The sequence below is a fragment of the Mustelus asterias genome, chromosome 27 (genome assembly GCF_964213995.1).
Source record: "Mustelus asterias chromosome 27, sMusAst1.hap1.1, whole genome shotgun sequence".
In the NCBI taxonomy this organism is placed as follows: Eukaryota; Metazoa; Chordata; class Chondrichthyes; order Carcharhiniformes; family Triakidae; genus Mustelus; species Mustelus asterias.
The window spans coordinates 21,314,629-21,335,300 of record NC_135827.1 but is presented as its reverse complement, the minus strand read 5'-3'; the positions used below and the strand labels follow the sequence as shown (position 1 = coordinate 21,335,300).

The 20,672-nt window shown below is 39.8% G+C and overlaps 1 protein-coding gene across 1 annotated transcript in view; it reads left to right on the top strand.

Moving 5' to 3' along the window:
- Positions 1 to 20,672, top strand: part of ncapd3 (non-SMC condensin II complex, subunit D3) — a 77,978-nt gene that overhangs the window by 26,719 nt on the left and 30,587 nt on the right. The window contains exons 9-20 of the mRNA XM_078198875.1: positions 23 to 95; positions 2,941 to 3,066; positions 3,752 to 4,004; positions 5,701 to 5,781; positions 7,593 to 7,667; positions 8,943 to 9,016; positions 10,842 to 10,976; positions 15,216 to 15,436; positions 15,545 to 15,736; positions 16,551 to 16,645; positions 18,666 to 18,781; positions 19,459 to 19,566. Coding sequence (XP_078055001.1) covers positions 23 to 95; positions 2,941 to 3,066; positions 3,752 to 4,004; positions 5,701 to 5,781; positions 7,593 to 7,667; positions 8,943 to 9,016; positions 10,842 to 10,976; positions 15,216 to 15,436; positions 15,545 to 15,736; positions 16,551 to 16,645; positions 18,666 to 18,781; positions 19,459 to 19,566 — 1,549 coding nt within the window. The remainder of the gene's footprint in view (positions 1 to 22; positions 96 to 2,940; positions 3,067 to 3,751; positions 4,005 to 5,700; positions 5,782 to 7,592; positions 7,668 to 8,942; positions 9,017 to 10,841; positions 10,977 to 15,215; positions 15,437 to 15,544; positions 15,737 to 16,550; positions 16,646 to 18,665; positions 18,782 to 19,458; positions 19,567 to 20,672) is intronic.

The window sequence follows — 20,672 nt, the reverse complement described above, 5'->3', positions numbered from 1 at the left end:
CTGTGAAACATTTTGTTCATAGCTATATTGTGGATCAGATGGAAGAGACTGCGTTGCCTGTACTTCGGGTTTTGCTGCAGCACATCTGCACTAAGGTTTGACTTTTTTTTTGGAATTATGTATCACAGTTGCTAATACTTAGGGTGCTGAAAATTGCAAACAAGTAAAAATAAAGGATAGGTTCAACATACACTTCATGTGAAATTTGTAGAGGAAGTTATCAGATTGTAGCACACAAGAAGCCAATTAGCTCATGGCACCTGTACAGACTCCCTGAGACTCATATGCTTGATCTCATTCTGGTATACTTACCATTTTCCCTGTCTAATTTTTCTTCTACTGCCCAGAATTGTTTTCATGTTTCTGTTAGAACTGTCAGGACATGGAAGCTCTGAGTTGAAAAATGAATCTGACTCTCCCTTGGTGTTTTTTGGTGCTAATCTTTATTTTATGCCTTTGAATTTCCAACTCATTAACCAGTAGAAGTTGTCAAGGCTACACACTGGTTGAACAGGACAAGGAAGGTTTATCCTTCCTTAGCACAATCGCGGGATATCATTAATGAACAATTTGAGCATCATTTTGGTTTTGTGATAGAGATGTAAATCTCTGTTGCACCAATTTACATATCTTAGAGCATTGCCTTTGAGTTCTTGGGAGTTTCCTACATCTTACTACCAATTAATTATTTTAGATGTACTGTCATTTATGTAGGTAATATATTAGCTAATTTGTACACAGTAAAATCCCACGGGTAGCAAATGGTAGGCCTGAAAATCTGGTTTTAAATGAGTTAGTTGAGGCATGAATGTTGCCAAGTGTTTGGAAAACTTGCATTTTAAGTAATTAAATGGGTGCTTTTAAGTTTCCTTGAACTTGAGACTTTGATTTAATCTCATTTGAAAGATAATACTTCTGACAATGCAGCTATCCATCAACGCCTAGACCATGGGAACAAGCCCATAGTTGATTTTGAACCCATAACCTTAAGTGGGCGCATTACCAACTGAAAGAAGCTCGTACTTAATTCCCAGAAACTTACTTGTTTGGCATGTCTATTTGTCTTGGCTGAATAAGTTCTTGTTGGCTGCATTCCACTTAACTACCTACATACTGGTGACTGGGATATCCATGCTCATTCACAATATTCAGCAAACTTACACATTAGTAATTTCCTAGGGGCTTCTCTTGTGCTCTAACTTCAACAGAAACAGAAACCGTGTTTATACCTGTTTTTGGCAACCTTTTGCCATGGTTGCAATGGTGGAGCAGAAGGAGTTTCTTCTGCAATTTCAGTTTTTTTTACACTGGTGATAACCTGGAATAGTGTGAACTGTTCTGGACTCCATATTATGAAAAGAATATAGTGGCAGAGGTACAAAAAAAGATATACGAAGGTGATGTCAGAAAAGGGAAGACGAAGAGGTGGTTTGATAGAGGTCTTCAAGATTTTAAAAGGTAAACATTAAGATGTTTTCCTTTTCAGGGGAAACCAGAACTAGTGGCAATGAAAATATAGGTCTGTCAGTAATTAATCAATAACAAAATTTATTTTACTCAGAGAATGGTTAGAATGTGGAACTCTATACGTGGAGCAATTGAAGTATTGAGCAGGGAGGAGGCTTGTGTGGAGTATAAACACCACTTTTCTGTTCCATCAATACGATGTAAATTGCCATATGTTAAAGGAAGTGACGAGTCTTGTCCCATAAGGATCTGCACCAGGCCCTCAATCAGCCGTTAATTAATGATTTGGATAACACAATAAAGAGCCATGTATCCAAGTTTGTTCATGACACAAAGATTGGTGGATGGCTCTATGAAATTGCATCAGTTATTTACATTAGATTAAGTAACGGAGCAAAACTGTAATGGAACTCAGTGCAGGTGAGTGTGAGGTCACTCATTTTGGGCCCAAAAATGTTAGATCAGTGCATTTTTTTTAAATAGTGAAAAGCTAGAATCAGTGGAAGTCAAGAAGATTGGGCAAAAATGTGCATAAATCACTAGAATTTGGTAGGCAAGTACAAAAGTAATTGGAGATCTAATGGGCTGTTATCCTTTATACTAAAAGGCTACAATATAAAATGAAATAGGTTTTCCCATGGCTTTGCAAAGCCCTGTTTAGGGCCATTGGAGTATTGTGCACTGTTCTGGGCATTGCCTTTTAGGATATGTTGGCCTTGGAAGGAATGCAGGGCAGATTCACCAAACTGTTTCCAGAGCTCCAAGGGTTTGTTACCAAGGAACATCACACAAACAGAAACCTCATATTCCCAGGAATATAGAAGATAAAGAGGTAATTTCATTGAAGTCTTTAGGATTTTGAAAGCCATTTATAGGGAGGAACATTTTCAACTGATGGGGATGCTTGGACAAAGGAACAAAAATCATGCAGAAGAGAATAAGAACAAAATGCTGCGACTGTTGAAGATCTGAAATAAAAATAGTTCTTTTCCAGCACTCTTTTTAATTCGGAAGCAAAGTTTAGAAAGTTTGGTTCAAGGTGAGGGGGGGGGGGGAGGTTTAACACGGATATCAGAAGGACGTATTTTACACAGAGGGTGGTGGGGGCCTGGAATGCGCTGCCGGGAAAGGTGGTGGAGGCGGACACACTGGGAACGTTTAAGACTTATCTAGATAGCCACATGAACGGAGTGGGAATGGAGGGATACAAAAGAATGGTCTAGTTTGGACCAGGGAGCAGCGCGGGCTTGGAGGGCTGAAGGGCCTGTTCCTGTGCTGTATTGTTCTTTGTTTTGTTCTAAAACCTATTCATGCAAAGGGTGATAGGAATCTGAAATTCTCCTACAAAAACCAGCAGTAGCTAGCCCAGTTAATAATTTATGCAAGATTGATAGATATTTGCTATCCAAGGGTATTAAGGGGTATAGAGCAAGTGGGAGGTTGCTGTTTTATGTTTATTGTTTTATGTTACAGGTGCCAGATAAAGCAGAATATCGTACCCATGGTGCCCGGGCCCTAATGAAATTGCTGTCAAAACTTCCTTGTGTGGACTTTGTCGCTTTCTTAGATTGGTTGAATAAATATTCGCAAAACAGCAAGGTAAGGAAAAAACAACAAAAATATATTAGAGAAGCTGGAAATCTGAATTTAAAACTACTTAACATGTCAGGTAGCATCTGTGGAGAAAGGAAAAACCTCTTTGGGTTGTTGATCTTTCATCAGACTGAGCTCTCCACATGCTGCCTGACCTGCTGAGTATATTCAACATTTTCTGTCTTTATTTAAAGTAAGTTACCAGGGAGGTTTAAAACTACTTCACCTGGTGTATCCTCTGGTGAAGAAGATTGCCTGCAAGCTTGATTTTCATTTGATTCACTTCAATGGAATAAAAACAGGCAGGTTCTATAAATAGATGGGAGATCCATCCCATCTTTTAATACCTAGGCCATGAAGACAAAAACCTACTTGAGTCCCTATTCTTCAGTCTGCACCTTATGTATCATGTTAGAATAAGCAATATTTTGCCACCTTTTCAATAAATTCAGATACAAGTATTCTACAATTTCATGACTTCTTATGTCACTTGTATTCATTTTTATTTTGTCTTTACTTTTTCTCCCTTATGCTTCCTTCAATTACATAACAAAATAATTTATTTGAATAACAAGATTTTGAGCTTTAATATTGGCCTGAACGGTTGATGTCTCAGATGTACAGTGAGGAGGATAATGCATTGTTCCTCATTTTCTTTAACATTGCATTGTTTCTCCTGGTTTTTTTTTAGGTAGCTTACAGAAACTTTGCATTGGATGTGGTAATGGCGTTACTGGAATTGCCAGAGAGGGAACAAGATAGCTCTATTCCACCAGAGCGTCAGAAGTATCTCTATCACAAATACTGGATCCAGGTTGTGATCTTGGGTAGATGCTCTGATAAGGCACCTTCAGTCCGAAGCAGAGCACTTGCTTGTCTTGCACAATGCCTAGAATTGAATGCTTCAACAGCTGCGGAGTATGTTCAAGAAATATTGCTAGGTAGTAAGTACCAGTACTTTTCAATCTATTCCTACTTTGGACAAACTTGCATTTATTTTTGCAGGGTGCAGGTTGAAATATATACAAGTACCTGATTAATACTAATTAGTGATGAGCCTGAAAATGATCAAGGATGCTAGATTTGGCTAACTGCTCTGGGATACAGTGTTGTCTTGATATGAATGCATGGAGCTACTGCACAAACATTTGGTAAAATATCATCCTTTGAATGCCCACATTCAGTTAATCTGCAAAGAATGTAGTACGAGTCATGTTATTCTATGTAATTATTCACAAGGTTCGCAACCAGTTTATGTCAGTGAAACATGCAGCTCAGTTATTGACGGCAGCAGACTTAATGAGCGGCATCAAATAGACCACGAGTTGATCCAGTTTCACGCCGCTTGAAACTTTGGCTTATCAGCCAGAAAAGACCCAAACAACATTCTCAAATTTTTCCATCCACACTGTTAGTGAACTTTCCGCGAACACCTCTCCAATAGCACATGAACACCTAACCCTGTACAGGGCAAACACGTGTTTTTCCTGACGCAAGTCACTGTATTCATGCATTACGTAATTCATGGATTAAAGTTTGAAATTCAATTGTCGCTTCCAAAAGTGAATTGGATATGTAGTTGAAGTGGTTGGGGCTGGGGGCAGCTTTCTGGATTGCCCTTGCCGGCACCCAGAGAGATCAGCCTGTGGAATTTCCTACCACAGGAAGTAGTTGAAGCCAAAACATTGCATGTTTTCAAGAAGCAATTAAATATAGCTCTTGGGGGGAGAAGGGGATCAAAGGATATGGGCAGGATCAGGCTATTGAGTTGGATGATTAGCCATGATCATAATGAATGGCGGAGTAGATTTGAAAGGCTGAATAGCCTCCTCATACTCCTAGTTTCTGTGTTTGTTTCTATGTTATCAGTGAATTGTCTAAGCTAATTGGTGAGCAGTTTCCTGCAAAATTATTTAATAAGGTCGTTTTTTTTGGACAAATGTTTATGTTGACTACAGTAAGAAGTCTAACAACACCAGGTTAAAGTCCAACAGGTTTATTTGGTAGCAAACGCTACCAAAGTGGGAGATCTCCCACTCCACCTGACGAAGGAGCAGCACGCTCCAAAAGCTAGTGGCGTTTGCTACCAAATAAACCTGTTGGACTTTAACCTGGTGTTGTGAGACTCCTTACTGTGTTTACCCCAGTCCAACGCCGGCTTCTCCACATTATGTTGACTACAGACAGATTGTGTTAATCCAATAGAAATTATTGCATTAACATATTGGACAAACCTGCCCTTTATTAGAGATTATTGGATGGAGTCACATGTCTAACTGATCATTATCTTTTATACTGAAATTGTAACTTAATATTAAGTGATAATCTAGAGACAATTGAAGAATGGTTTCCCTCTGCGTTGAAATAAAAATAATAACAAACTCTCACTTTAAACATTAGCATGCATGGGTTGTCAATTGCTGCTGGGTATACTTGTCTGTTGACAGTAATCCTTGTATGTTTTTGTTATTTTCTGATACATTTTATGCATCTCTTTCTAAACAAAAGTACTTTCGAGTTTCTTTTAAATTGAATTGCTAGTGCTTCTTGAAGCTTCCTAAAAGTTGGAACCAACTAATAAAGCAGTCAGTACAGAGAGGCAGTCATTTGTGATAAATCACTTTGAGCTAATGTTTGCAGCTGGAGGGCAATCAGAGTTGCACGGGCAGTCAGATGGAGAATTGAACACTCTAGAGAATACTGTCAAGATGGGTGATGAAGGTAACCATTGAATTCCTTTTTTTCTTTCAATAAGAGTATGGTATGGCACATGTTGCAATATTCACGATTGGTTCCACTGAGTGATCATGAGCTCATTCTGTTTTTATTGCATCTCCAGGAATTTATTAGATTTCCTTTAGTTTGCCAATGGTAGTGCTAACTGCTATTTAGACATCGAGTTCCAATGGTCCAGTCTTTTATTATACACATGTGCACGTAATATGGAGTTGGAACTTGCAAACCATTTGGATAAAAACTGTAGTGAATTTGTTAGTTCCTCTACCCCCTGTGGTGTGCATGTGTTTGCGATACTTCTGGCACCAGCCTCCTGAATCTGTATCCTGTCATTGGGTGAGGGCAGGATAACTCACTGAGATTTGAATTTTACATCTTTTTGGCATTTCCTTTTTCCAATTTTGCTCATACTCCATACACTCACATTCTGATACAAATTAATTATTTCCTTTCTTGCACTAAGTTCCATGCTGGTTGGATTAGCTTTTGTCGAACCCTCATTTTAACCTTCTAGTGGCCAAATATGCTTGCTAATTTTATTGACTGTAATCTTTGTAACTCTTCCCCCACAGCTTTTTGTTGGACAAATCTTCAACTTTCTCTGCTCACGTCAGTGTTCCTGAATACTTTGACTTTAGTACTTTTCTTTCACTGATCAGGTTGGCACTGATGTCGAGGTGTTTTTGCTACAAATCAATCATTCAACCTTTTTGGAAAAATCAGTACCTTCTCCTCACCTCCAATCCTAATTTTTGCAGTATATCTGTTTTCTTGCCACTGGGTTCTTTGTAGTTTGCTATATCTGCATTCTGCGGAAGAACCTGCAGCAAACTGCATTAGAAACATCCCAGTCTATTTGGCATTATGTTAGCCATTTTTTTTCTGACTTCAGCTTCTTTTATTTTTCTAATCATAAACTGCTAGTTTGGTTTTATTCGTTCACAGGATGTGGGCATTGCTGCCTGAGCCATGCTAAATTGCCCCTTAGTGTCAGAGGGACTAGCTAGGGTAACTGCATGGGCTTATGGGGATAGGGCCTGGGTGGTATTGTGGTCGGTGTAGACTCGATGGGCCAAATAGCCTCCTGTACTGTAGGATTCTATGATTATTGCCCAACCCATTTAAGAGTCAACCACATTGTTGAGGATCAGGACTCGGGTAAGGATGACAGTTTTCCTTCCCTAAAGGACATTAGTGAACCAGATGGGAATTCAAATTTCACCATCTGCCACGGTGGGATCCGATTCCAGGTCCCCAAAACATACCCTGGGTGTCTGGATTACTAGTCCTGTGACACTACTGCCGCATCCTTTTTTTTCCCTTTGAACTTTGTGTTCCAGCTGGTATGGAATTTAATTGCTGTGGACTTCTGCCAATGAAGTATAATTCTAAATCTGCAATGTGTTCTATCTGCTTTCCATTCTCACTATATTGCTGAGTTTGAAACTAAGAATCACTGCTAATTGCCTTCTTATTAGAATCGGAGCTCCTTATCTGTCCAAGTCTTTTGCTCCCATCATCTTCAGGCTTTTAAAATAGAAACTTAGTGTTTTGAAACACCCAGTCCTTGATGTACCTTGTTTTCTACTCTACTGTTTTTATCCTTGCTGTCCTGCACTGTGGCCTTTCGGTTTTCACTGTGGTTTCATCATAAATATTTGTAAATACTTTATCACACTCTGAATTCCTTTATGCAGTTGGTTACTTGAGTGGCATTTCAGTAAAATATAGATCGGAAAAACAGTACATGCTGGTATATTCAATTTGTTTTATTTCAAACATTTTGGAACTTCTAGCCACCATTAACCAATGCAAGGACACACTAAAAAGCATTGAAGTCACAGACCCTGGGGATTCAACATTCACTAATGGTGAGCATGAAAATTTGTCTATGTGAAGTAAATCATTTCTGTAGGCCTTAGATTGAAGTGTTTTACAATGGACACAAAATAATATGTGATTTTATTTTTAAGAAATAAAATCGGCACGGTGGCACAGTGATTAGCACTGCTGCCTCACAGCACCAGGGACCCGGATTTGATTCCGGGCTTGGATCACTGTCTGTGTGGAGTTTGCACATTCTCCCTGTGTCTGCGTGGGTTTCTTCCGGGTGCTCCGGTTTTCTCCCACAGTCAAAGATATGCAGGTTAGGTGCATTGGCCGTGCTAAATTCTCCCTCAGTGTATCTGCACAGGCGCCAGAGTGTGGCGACTAGGGGATTTTCACAGTAACTTCATTGCAGTTTGAATATAAGCCTACTTATGACAAATAAATAAACTAATAATAAGTATTTTTTCAGTGAGTAACTCCCGTGCTGATACTGCTGAGCTGTCTTGTATTACATTTTCTGTCTGGAATCCGTGTACACAGATTGGTAATTTATTTTTCAAATGCGTTGATTGAAGTGGAGTTCCCAAACAAAACATTAGGATTTTTTAACACTTTATTGAGAGTAGAAAAAAAGCAAAGAAAATTCATCAGAGAGACAATGCGACAAAAAAGATGTACAGCAAAAATGTCTAAAGAACATTTTGGGAGAATTGAAATATGGTTGCAATTTTTTAAAAAAACTATGGGATATGGAAGGACAGAAGGTTACTGGTGCCCTCGCTGTGGTGCAGCAACTCTGGAAATTTGTTTTATGAACGGAATCTTTAAGACTAGAGTTTTAGTTATAGCATGCTGTTACTGAAAATTAATTCAGAGATCATAATAGATTCTAGGTCATTTCAATTCTGCGTTTAATTTCATATTTTTCTGCTTCTGCATAAACATGTGGTCTCCAAGTAAAGCATCCATTATGTCAGTCAATACATTATAGCATATATTGAATGTGCTAATGTTCCATGCTATATAGCATATGGCCATTGTATGAAAACGAAAATAATTGGATGTTTCAGCTGTTAAAATTCTGAGCAATTTACACAAAATGCAAAAAAGACTAATGATTCAGCATTTCCTGCCAAATATTCTTTCAAGTTAACTAAAACAATGCATTAAAGCTCCAAAGATGTGTACAAGATCTGAAAACGTGTAAAAATGTCCATTTTTATGTCAGTGGTATTAAGTCAGTCTCAACAGAACTAGACGTTTTGAAGTGTGAAGAATTCTTCATGAATGAATTATCCTGAATTTCTTTTGAACAGTGAAAAGAATTATGACCATGTTGAGATTGAGGGCTGGCGATGAGAGAACCATTGTCAGAAAATCAGCCATTCAGGTAGTGTATGCATGCAAGGTCATGTTGCCGATTATTTGCTTTTATAACTCGCATACTGCAGCCAGATATTTGCCTCTCCTGGTCTCTTTAGATGGCAGTGGAAAAGTCAATTAAGACAAATATCCGATTTTAGTAGGCCCTCTCTAGTTCTGGCTTACAAAATCCTGAGTTAAGCTGGACTCCCTCACCTCTGCTGAACTTTCTCCCCCTAGACTAGGGGGAGTCTAGATACCCGCTGACTATCTAGGGGGTAGTCAGTTCATTTAATTCGAATAGAAAGCCAGTGCCTGATGAGTTTGCCCTATGCATTTGACTTGTAGCAGCACAAAATCAGGCAGGGATGCAGCTCGTTTAAAGCAAAAATGGTCATAATGGCCCAGTGTTCAAACCATTCCGATGGTGGCTACATTTTAAAAAGCACTTCATTGGCTGTGAAATACTCCACAAGATATAAGCTGGTGAAGAAAAACATCATATCATTCTGTCTTTCAAGTCTTTGATTTTGGTCTGAGTATAGGATCCACTATCAGATTTGCAGACAATGTTAGGGTATGTGCTTATATATGAAGAGGACAAATAATATCCTGACAATATAGATTATTAGTTTGGCTAGTGGTTAGCTGAAATTTAATTTGGGGGATGGGGGGGAAAACAGGTGAATATTTTTGACAGGAAGAAGAGACTCGAGCGTTAATTTTCACAAATCTTTAGAAGTCAAAGGACTAGACACTAAAGCTGCAAATAATTTTAAAAAAGAATTGTAAGTGTCAGCAATGGGAGAGTTGAAAAGCGAAGAAGTAATGCTAAACTTACACAACTAATTAAACTGTGCCGGGAATGTGGCATCCAGTTTTATCACCCTACCTTAAGAATGAGGTCAACGGTCTGGAGGAGAACAATTAATAAAATGTCAGGGATGATTTTTGTTAGTAATGAGACAGAACTGGGTCCGATAGCCAGCACAGGTGGGATAGGCTGAATAGCCTTCAATGCAGGAAGATTCAGTGAAAATTTAACAAAAAAATGTCTGAATACTCAGAAATACTGACTAATGATTGGAGCAAATCATAAACAAAAACTCAAGTTGAGGAAAAACAAAACAAACAAGACCTTTTATGATAAAAATAGCAAATGCTGAATAAACTCAAAAGGTCTGGCAGCATCTGTGGAGAGAAACAGTTAATGTTTCAGATCTAAAAGATGCTTCCACAGAGCCTTTTAAGAACTCTGAACGGTCCAGGCCCTAGGGCTCCCGTGAACCCAGTTTACATAAGTAAGATTCATGGGTAAGATGTAAAGATCTGATTTAAACGATCAAAATATATAATTGCCGCTGTGGAATTAAGTCATGCAGCCTCTTTTTTTATTTTGTTTATTGCAAAACTGAATACGTAAAAGGCATGCAAAGTTTGAAAGCCAGTTTGCCTGACCCACAGCCACATCATCGACAGAGCATTACAAATAAAGCAGACATTATGTACAAATCTCAGTTTGTATGCATTTTGGTATTTTTCTCACTTCCCTACCAGTTGGTTGGTTGATTGCTGTTAACACAAAATCCTTGAGTAATATGTATGTTATATAAAAATATATTTTTGTATTACACATAAAACATGTTTTCATGTCTAATAAATGGCTATGCTTTCTTGACTTTGTGCAATAAGTAACTGGATTTTCTGCCTGGTCCTTTAGTTTAACAGTTGTCAACCAGAGGAAAATTGTACAAATTAAAATATATAATTCATGTTTCTGAATGCAAATTGGGTTTGTTCTTGATGTACGAATATGCTGGTGAATCAGTTCTTTTGTGCTCTATACCTTACAGGTGTTTGTCAGCATTTTAAAACACAATATTGCCATCTGCAACCAAGAAGATTTGTCAACATTACAGGACCACTGTCGAGATCCTGCCCCATCTGTCCGCAAGCAGGCATTGCAGTCAATCACTGATCTTCTGTTGGTACGGTTTTTTTTAATATTGTTTTCAGTTCATGGTGCATACTCAAGTCGATACAAATACTTTTAATAAATGCATGAAGGGCTTTATAATTCTGCCTCTCCTGCTGGCGCAGGAGTAAATGACAGTGTGAAAGTTCAAACAACATACAGTAGGTGTCAGCAAATTCTACCACAAAGTGACTAGAGATTGATTCAAATATGAACTTTTCTTTTGGTCCCGTTGCAGAGTGGGGACCGTTTTTCTTTTTAACTCGTGGCACGAGCAGAAAATCAGAGGTTGAGTCATCTTTTATTGCCGAACTTGTAGCAGCCGGCTCAGGCACAGCTTGTATGGTTTTAGACCTGGTTGCCTATTTTTGGAGAGCACCTTTAATAAGTGGAGGCCTAAGTTGAAGGGAGAAAATTAAGATTATTTGAAAAATTTGACATATTTCACCACTTAATGCAGTGTTTTCCTATCATGTAAGGTGGTTACATACCTATTAATAATCAAAACAGTTGAACGTGTTGTTCAGTCGCTCCCCAGAGTGGTTACTTAACAACAGGAGCTTCAGTCATACCAAGGGGAGAGAGTTATTTCCCTCTGAAGAAGCGATGGAAACTTGGCTAGCTGACTCCTCATTTCCTTCATGCATTTTCTCATGGCTGCTTGCAGTGTCATTGGCCAATAGCTGGAAGCTGGTTTCCAGATTGTCCTCTTTTACTGGAGAATGGAAGATGAAACAGGAGTGTCGCTAGCAGAGAATATCTTTCAATAATAAATGTTGCCGAGTTTTCTAATTAGCTGGTGCTATTCTGAATTGGGAAGATCGAACTCATTAAAATAGTCGCTTTGTAAAGCAAATCTTGAATATTACTGAAAAGAGAGGCATGTTGCCAAGGTTTTTCACCTTGCACACTTCAGGACAAACGCAATGATGTCAAAGTTTGACAATCACAATTTATACTACTGGAGAAAAGTACGTTGATTGGTTGGCAAATAGACTCTGATTGGCGGAGACATTCCTATGGCAAAAGGAGCAGGGAACTGCAGAACTTCCAAGCTCCCAAATAACTCGAAAAAGATGAAGGGCCTGAACACATTCCTTTTGTTTGCAGAGGATGATAGAATTGCTTGTTTGTGGACCAAGAAGTCCCATGTGTAGTTGAAAGTGTAATTTTGAATTGTGGTACTTAGACCCTCAATCTTCTCTAAATAACAAAACATTTAACAGTAGACATTTTGTTTAGTGTTTTGCAAGCACGGGCTTTGAATACGGCCTGTGTTCTACCTATTATGAACAAGCAAAGGAACATGCTGTTTGAGTCAATCAACCAATTGCTGGGACCTGGCATTGCTCTAGCACTGGAATTCATACACAATGGGCGAAATTCTCCCAAAAAAATTCAAAGTGTCGAATTTGTGTGAAAACTGGAGTAATTCACGCTGGTTTTTTCAGTGGGAGTTCAGAGAAATGTCTCCCACACTCTACACTGTAGGGGCCACCTGTGTGAATATCATTAGATTTTTGGGGGCAGGGCCTATTCCCACTGGAAAGGCTGAAATCAGTGTGCCGAGCGGGCTACTGCGCATGTGCTCAGTGGGCCACTGCGCATGCGCCGATCTGTCAGTGCCGAGATCAGTACATACGCCGTGGCCCTGCACTGCCGGCTTCCTGATTGCTGGCCAGCTCAATCGCTGGTCAGCCCCACAACGTCGGCAATCCGCCCCACCATGGCCTGATCGCTGGCCCACTGACCTTTTCCTGGGCCCAGACCCGACCCCCTCCCTGGATCACCACGATCGCTAGCCTCCCTCCTTCCCCCACCGATCCCGACTGCAGAGTGGCAGTGGGACCCACCACCCCCACCAATTGGCCCCATCCCCTTGGCAGTGCCCCATGCCTGATGGGCAGTGCCAAGGTGCCTCCCTGGGGATTGGCACTTTTCCCCTTGGGCAGTGCCAGGGGAAGTCTCACAACACCAGGTTAAAGTCCACATCATCAGTGCCAGGGGGCCATCCGCATGCAGCCCGACACCCTGGGGGGGCCCCAATTGCCCCCTCCCCCTCATCCCAGCTGTGTCAGGCCGCTAGCTCCCCGAAGGTGGGGAGCTAGTGTAATCCCCGCTGGAGTGAAACATTCTAGCGGGGTGGGAGACGCTTGTGGGCCTGGAGACTTTAGTCCCGGGCCCGCTAATCATATTCAAATAATATTAAAATGACCATTTAAATGGCCTGTGCGTCTCCCTGCTGATTTTTGTCGCGGAGACACAAGTGAGGTGTGAATGCTCACGCAAACCCTGTGAATGGCCACTGCAGGATTCTTGCGGCCCACTGCGGTAAAAAATTAACGCAACAGGATGCGAAAACCATGGCCAATGTTACTTGATTGTGTGGTAAGCAAAATGTCTTTTTGGATTGACTAGAGCATCCTGTTAGTCAAAACTATCACTTGCATAGCCTTGCAATGTAGCAATGTGAAACCTCTTGCTTAATCTGTTCAAAGTTATGAAACACTTCCTTTCCAGGGTAATTTGAGATAGACTGGGCACTTTTCAGGTCTTAATGTGGTAATATTTGGCCCAATTGTGAGTTTGGTTGAAACACAGTGAGCAATGGACGGTTATATGTCATAGGCAGAGCACAGATGATACTCAACCATCCCATGCTTTCAAAACCTAAAACAAAACATCTATTGTTGGATCTGAATCTGTGATTAGGCAGCGCTTGAACAATCCCAGTGCAATAATAGCTACACGAACAACAAATTTAAAATAATCAGTCGAGTTCATAACATGACTCATTTATTCTTGGTAGTAGTGATGTATGTAGGGATCCATTCGCTGCAAAACAAAGGATGTTCAAGACTTGTGCCTTTGAATTATCTTTGGGAGCTATAGTTCCTTGTTGCTTTCCCCATGGCAATACCTTTGGCCAATCAGTCAAGTTGCTAGCCAAACAACACCCCTTTCTCCTGCAGTATAAATTGTTGTGATTGCTTGAAATTTTGCATTCCTGCATTTGTCCTGATGAGTGCAAGATGAAAAGCTTTGGCAACTTGTGCTTTTCAGCCATATTCATGAAAATATGCTCACTCTGTAGCTCTGTGTTGCAAAAAAACTTGAATGAATGGAGTCATCCTTTGTAATTGACTCTGAGCACCTTGTGCAGGAAAGAGCACTGGAGTGTCAAAATCAAATGGTAATACAATAAATTAAGCATTGCCGACAGTTCAGAATGAAGAAATCTTTGGAAAATGTGTATTGGACTTTACATATTTCAATCTACCAAAGCCATTTGAGGCGTCTTTGATATGTAGCATTTATCTTGAGAAGTTAGAATAAATAATTTGTAAATAAATAATTCTTCATCCTCTTTCCATAGTCATTAAGTACCAAAGCTGTCATAGAGGTTTACAGCGTAGAAACAGGCCCTTCGGCCCAACTTGTCCATGCCACACTTATTTTTTTTTAAAACCCCTAAGCTAATCACAATTGCCTGCATTTGGCCCATATCCTTCTATACGCATCGTACCCATGTAACTATCTAAATGCTTTTTAAAAGATAAAATTGTACCTGCCTCCACTACTACCTCTGGCAGCTTGTTCCAGACACTCACCACCCTCTGTGTGAAAAAATTGCCCCTCTGGACACTTTTGTATCTCTCCCCTCTCACCTTAAACCTATGCCCTCTAGTTTTAACTCCCCTACCTTTGGGAAAAGATATTGACTATCTACCTTGTCTACGCCCCTCATTATTTTATAGACCCCTATAAGGTCACCCCTCAGCCTCCTACACTCCAGAGAAAAAAGTCCCTGTCTATTCAGCTTCTCCTTATAACTCAATCCATCAAGTCCCGGTAGCATTCTAGTAAATCTTTTCTGCACTCTTTCTAGTTTAATAATATCCTTTCTATAATAGGGTGACCAGAAGGCTGTCCTTTCATGGTTGCATCAAAATAATTCAATAGGCCTACATTTAGTGCCATTCCATATTCTGTTTTCGATAGAATTACTTGTTTGTGGTCCAGGAAATCCCTATGTGCAGTTGAAATTGCTCTTTTGAGTTGCATTTATAAAGACACTCAATCGCATCTAAATAGCAGAAAACAAGTTGACAATGTTATTTGAACCTACTTTGGTTCTGAAGTTATAGTTTAAAAGGTTTATTTTCGAAATTGGTTATTAATTCAGGCTGTTATCCTTAGAATCATAGAATTATCCTTGTGCTCAGTTTGTTTTTATTTATGTTTCTCGCAGACTCAACCCTGTAACTCCGTGTTACAAAACGTTTGGATGAATGGAGTCATCCCTATTGTAATTGACTCGGAGAGTTCTGTGCAGGAAAAAGCACTGGAGTGTCTGAATCAAGTGATAATACAACAAATCAAGGACTATAGACAGTTCAGTGAAGAAGACAAATATCAAAGATTGGCCTGGGATATTTTGACATTTCTCACAGTTGAGAATCAAGAGCTTTGGTAAATGTTTATTGGACTTGCCATTTCAGTTGTCTTTTATATTTTGCGTTTATTTATCTTGAGAAGTTGCGAGTTCTAGATAAGTAATTGTCTGTCCTCTTTTCATAGCCGTTATCTTACCAAAGCTTTCCTTTTGTGGTCCCGTCAAAATATATTCAATTCAACGTTTGTAAAGAGCCTTATCTCTCACACTGAGACCGAACACTCTCCTGCCGCCTGGATGCTACTTTCAAAAGTTGCAGGTTCATCCCCCAAGTTAAATTATGAGAAGATTATAGTCGCTTGGGATAATGTTTACAGGTTTGTAATTTTTAAATTTGCAAGCAAATGCTTCTGTTTCACCGTACTTTTTACAGCTAGCTGTAAAGTATGTGATATGCCGATCTATTTTGGCTGTTCTATTTTTTTGAAGCTTTTATGTCTGATCCATTTTAGCTGTTCTGTTTTAAAGCTTTTGTGTCATTCAGACTTTTCAGATAATACTTACAATAGGAATTAACTTCAATATAAGACGGAAAGGTAACAAGATATTGTGATTTCAGCAATAGGTTACAGTTCTATCATAGCACAGGCAAAAATATCCATTGTTAGAGATGTAGCGTTGAAGCTTTTCAGTAAGAGTATACAAGAGGTGGCATAATTTTATTTTTTAAGTATAATTCATTCCCGTACCTCATAATTAAGAGACAGTTCCTATTTGGAAAGTGTTCTGTGTTTTTTGTTTTTTTAAACTTTGAAGAGCTTCAGGGGCAGAAACCTAAGTTTAAAGTTTATTTATTAGTGTCACAAGTAAGCCTACATTAACATTGCAATTAAGTTACTGTGAAAATCCCCGAGTTACCACACTCCGGTGCCTGTTCGGGTACACTGAGGGAGAATTAAGCATCTAATATGTAATTCAGAGGTACGGTGGCCTGAGGTAAGACATCAAAGCCATGCTGATGCATGTTTAGGATGAGTATGTGACTGGCCTGCTTTCTTCATGGAGGACTGATTTATTTGTGAAATACTATGAAAACAAGATGTTCAATACTGCCTAGTTATCAGATCATGCCAACGTCGTGTAAAATGTTTGATTTTCTTTTGATCTGAAGTTATTTTCTAATATTTGCAGGTCAAAGATTATAGACAACAGCACAAGCCACATTCTGAGTGTCATGGGAAATGTTTCTCGACATTTGTCTGAGGCAACTAGGTCTAAGTTGATTGGTGAGTGAAATGCAATAAGATTCGAGAATTTTAAATAATCGTAGAATCCCTACAGTACAGAAGAAGGCAATTCGGCCCAGCGAGTTTACCGATCACAATCCCACCCACGCCCTATTCCCGTAACCCCACACATTTACCCTGTTAATCCCCCTGACACTAAGTGTCAATTTAGCATGGTCAATCAACCTAACCTGCGCATCTTTGGAGTATGGGAGGAAACCGGAGCACCCGGAGGAAACCCATGCAGACACGAGGAGAAAGTGCATGCTCCACACAGACAGTCACCCGAGGCCGGAATTGAACCTGGGTCCCTGGCGCTGTAAGGCAGCAGTGCCGCATGTTTCTAATGCATTTGGGAGGCAGTGGTGGTAGGGTTTGGGGCAGCATTAACTCTTGTGTCTTTTCTCCTGTTGGTGAATTTACTGACTTCCATCTTTCTGCTTAATTTGATTGTCATTCCTTTTTTTCTGCCATTTGGCTTTAGATGTACCCTGGATGAATGCAACAAATGTTTATTCATGACAACTGCAAGGGTCAAATGTGTAGTTCCTTTTGGGCTTGCTCAGTCTGCTAACTAGAGGGTGCATATTCATGGTACAGTTGCACACAATTTGACATCAAATTGGCAATTATTGCCTTTCTTGGCTAAACTACATTGTTGTGACGGAACAGAGGGGATTCATCCTGTAATATATTTTAGTTTAGTATTGTTGCTGATAACAGACATTAAAAGCAACATAATGTTCCACTTGCCAAGTCTTAAGGGATCAAATTCACCACAAAAATTGTTTTATTCTCCGTCTTCAACGATCGGCAGATGGTTAACGGGGATGAGAAATTTCTGCAGTTTGGTAGAGTTCTGATTTTTGGCTCATGGCATTCTGCCCTCCATTTTTTTTCTGATCTCCGACTGGCCCAGAGGGAACAGTCACTCAGGCCCTAATCCACTGTCAATTTTGACCTGGCTTTGACTGGATTGGGAGATTTAGAGGCTGTGTCCCAAGTAGCTGCTGCTCCAGTGTACAGCCTGCAGAGGGCCTTCTTGCGCTGAACCTTGTTCGTGGTGCCACTTCCACTGCGGGAGTTTTAGGATGAAGACTCAGGCCTAAACCAACCACAACCCCTGGCTCAACTTCAGGCTCTGCCCCCAGAGGGATGGAAATGGAAGCTTGTTAATAAAAGTAGCAAATGTGAACAGTGCTTGTAAATCAATTAAAATGACAGTTTTGTACAGGTGTTGTTCGATGCACAATTTAATTGCTCTTTTTAATTCATTGGTGTTGCACAGACATTAAGTAGTTTGCCTTCATGGCAATGGCAATGAATGTCAAGTAAGCAGTCGGTCTCACTTCAATTGCAGGAAATATCTGAAAAGAAAATAGCATATGAAAGACAGATGGAAAAGTTGTTTGCATAACTGAAATTAATAGAAATATACAGCAAAGCTTTGCCAGCACTTCATTGTGTAAACTCTTTGTCAAAACATGACTTCAACCGCATTAGTTTTCAAGACTTTTTGTATGTATATTTTTTTCATGGGATGTGGGCATTTCTGGCAAGGCCAGCCTTTGTTGCCCATCTCTAATTTTCCATAAGGTGAATTTAAATGGGGTCACATTGGGAAAATAGTTTGTGAAGCACTGCCTTGTCTTCGCTTCAAAAGTACACAATTCAACAAGGTTGCGTTGTTAGTAAGCTCCTCATCCAATGTGACATGCACTAACTGCATTGAATGCTGGAGTGACTTTGATAAATGCATTGATCCTGTCTTGACAATAAACGTTAAACCAAAGGACAACTAATGTTTGTACCCACTTGAAGTCTGATAATGCCACCCATTTGAAGTGGCACAAAAGCATTTGGATTTCACTACAGATCATTAAAAAGTGCTATAAGCGACATGATTCCGTGGTACAAAACAAAATTAAGACTTTTTTTGTCTTTGATCTCACCTCAACAACAACCTTATCAATTTTTTTATTATTTTGAAATGACTATTAAACATGTGCTTTTCTTACAGACGAAGTCCAGAATTGGATAAATGCATTTTGCTCTCCTCCGGAAATCATTAGCCCTGCAGTTGAAGCCTTGTACAAACTCTGTCAGGCCCAGTGTGAGACACCTGAGGACACACAGGTGGGGTTGCATATCTTGAAAAATAAGCAAGCATCCTCTCTCTGATGGATCCCGATTTTAGATATAAAATGTGCATCAAGAATGGTGGGAATAAAACACACATCAGTAGCAATTTACAGTTCGTCCTGTGAAACCTTACTAGGCTATAGACTGTCTAATCAACATTTTTTAAAAACACACTCCTTTTTTGCTCTTATTTGGATCTGAATCTGCTAAAAGTAGGTGGCTGGCCTGTTTCCAGACCTCCACGTTCTATTTCTGGGGCTCCTAAAAATATCAAGAGTTGAGTTTCTTTTCTCTCCTTTGTGGGAAGTGTTTTTCTTCACTCTGAAGAAAATTGAAAGCTTGGTAACTAGGGAATCTTGGTTACAAAATCGTACTGGTCCATGGAACATTATTTTGGAATTTTCCTCTAAACCTTTCATACATGCATAAAATAGTTTTCAAAACTGATTACTGATCAAAAACATTAACAGCAATCACATGGTAAAAAGCAGAGTAAGCTGACAGAATAGATTTGCAGGAAATGGTAATAAAAGTCTTCTGTTCGGCCTTGTTTTTTTCCTGACTCACATTGGGATGCACTAATCAGTGTAAATTGTGGTATGTGAAGAGGTTTTATTGTTAGACTAAAATCATACTGTCGAGCATGTAATGAAGCAGTGTTTCTGTAATAGGTCCTACTGGATCAGGTGTGTGGAAAGCTGATCTTGGCATGTGAGTCTTACATCTCTAGTATTGTTCTCCGAGATGGTGAAGCTTTATATGCAGATGTAAATATATTGGTAAGTAACAGAATCCATATCTATCAAATTCAATTAAACTCTATGACTGCAATGCAAATTGAATATTTTGACATAGCTTCTTTGCATTTTATGCTTGCCAAAGTAAAGGCTATAATTCCAGTAATGTTTCAGAGTCTTGCAACCTTACTCAATTTTGGAAATACCGTAAAAATTGTTGTTGTCCGACATGTTCGAGGAATGGGTGGTATCAGTTAATCAAAATGTCAGTTACTGGGAGTTAAATCACACTGGATACAAGACAAGGTGCTGCTCTGTCTTTATGCGGGGAGGGGAAGCAGCTGGACACAGCAGGGCATCATGGTCAAATTACCAGAACTGAAGACCAAGCTGACACCATGACCTTCAGACCAGCTTTCAAAAAAAAAGTTGTCAGCTTCACGGAGTTGCTCAAGCAATAACTGCCCTTTCGCGCAGCTTTATGGAGTCCTGGATGACATTTTAAATCATGACCAAACAAGATTGCCACCAACAGACCAAGGCTGACATTTGGGTGGCAAGATGGCACAGGGGTTAGCACTGCTACGTCACAGCGCCAGGGACCTGGATTTGATTCTGGCTTTGGGTGACTGTGTGGGTTTGCACATTCTCCCCATGCCTGCGTATGTTTCCTCTGGATGCTCTGGTTTCCTTCCACAATCCAAAAATGTGTTGGTTAGGTGGATTGGCCATGCTGAATTGCCCCTTAGGTTTGCAGATGTGTAGGTTAGCCATGGTAAATATGTGGGGTAATAAGGATTAGGGTGGAGGGGGTGTGCCTGGGTAAGGTGTTCTTTTGGAGAGTCGGTGCAGACTCGATGGGCCGAATGGCCTCCTCCTGTAGTGATTCTATGGAGTTGAAGTTTTGAAAATCTGCCATTTGACTCTTTGCTTCCAATCTTCAGACCCGCTTTTCAAAAGGAAAAAATTCAGCTGTCAGAAATTCTAGCTAATTGGGAATTCCCCCAGTTGCCATAATGCCAGATAACAAAAAAAGTTTATTGTAATTGTCTTCACTCGTGTTTGGGTCGGGACCTGAGGCCATCTTTTACAGAGATAACGTATTCGGATGAATTGTAATGAGCAGTTGTGCTGGAGTATTGTTAGCT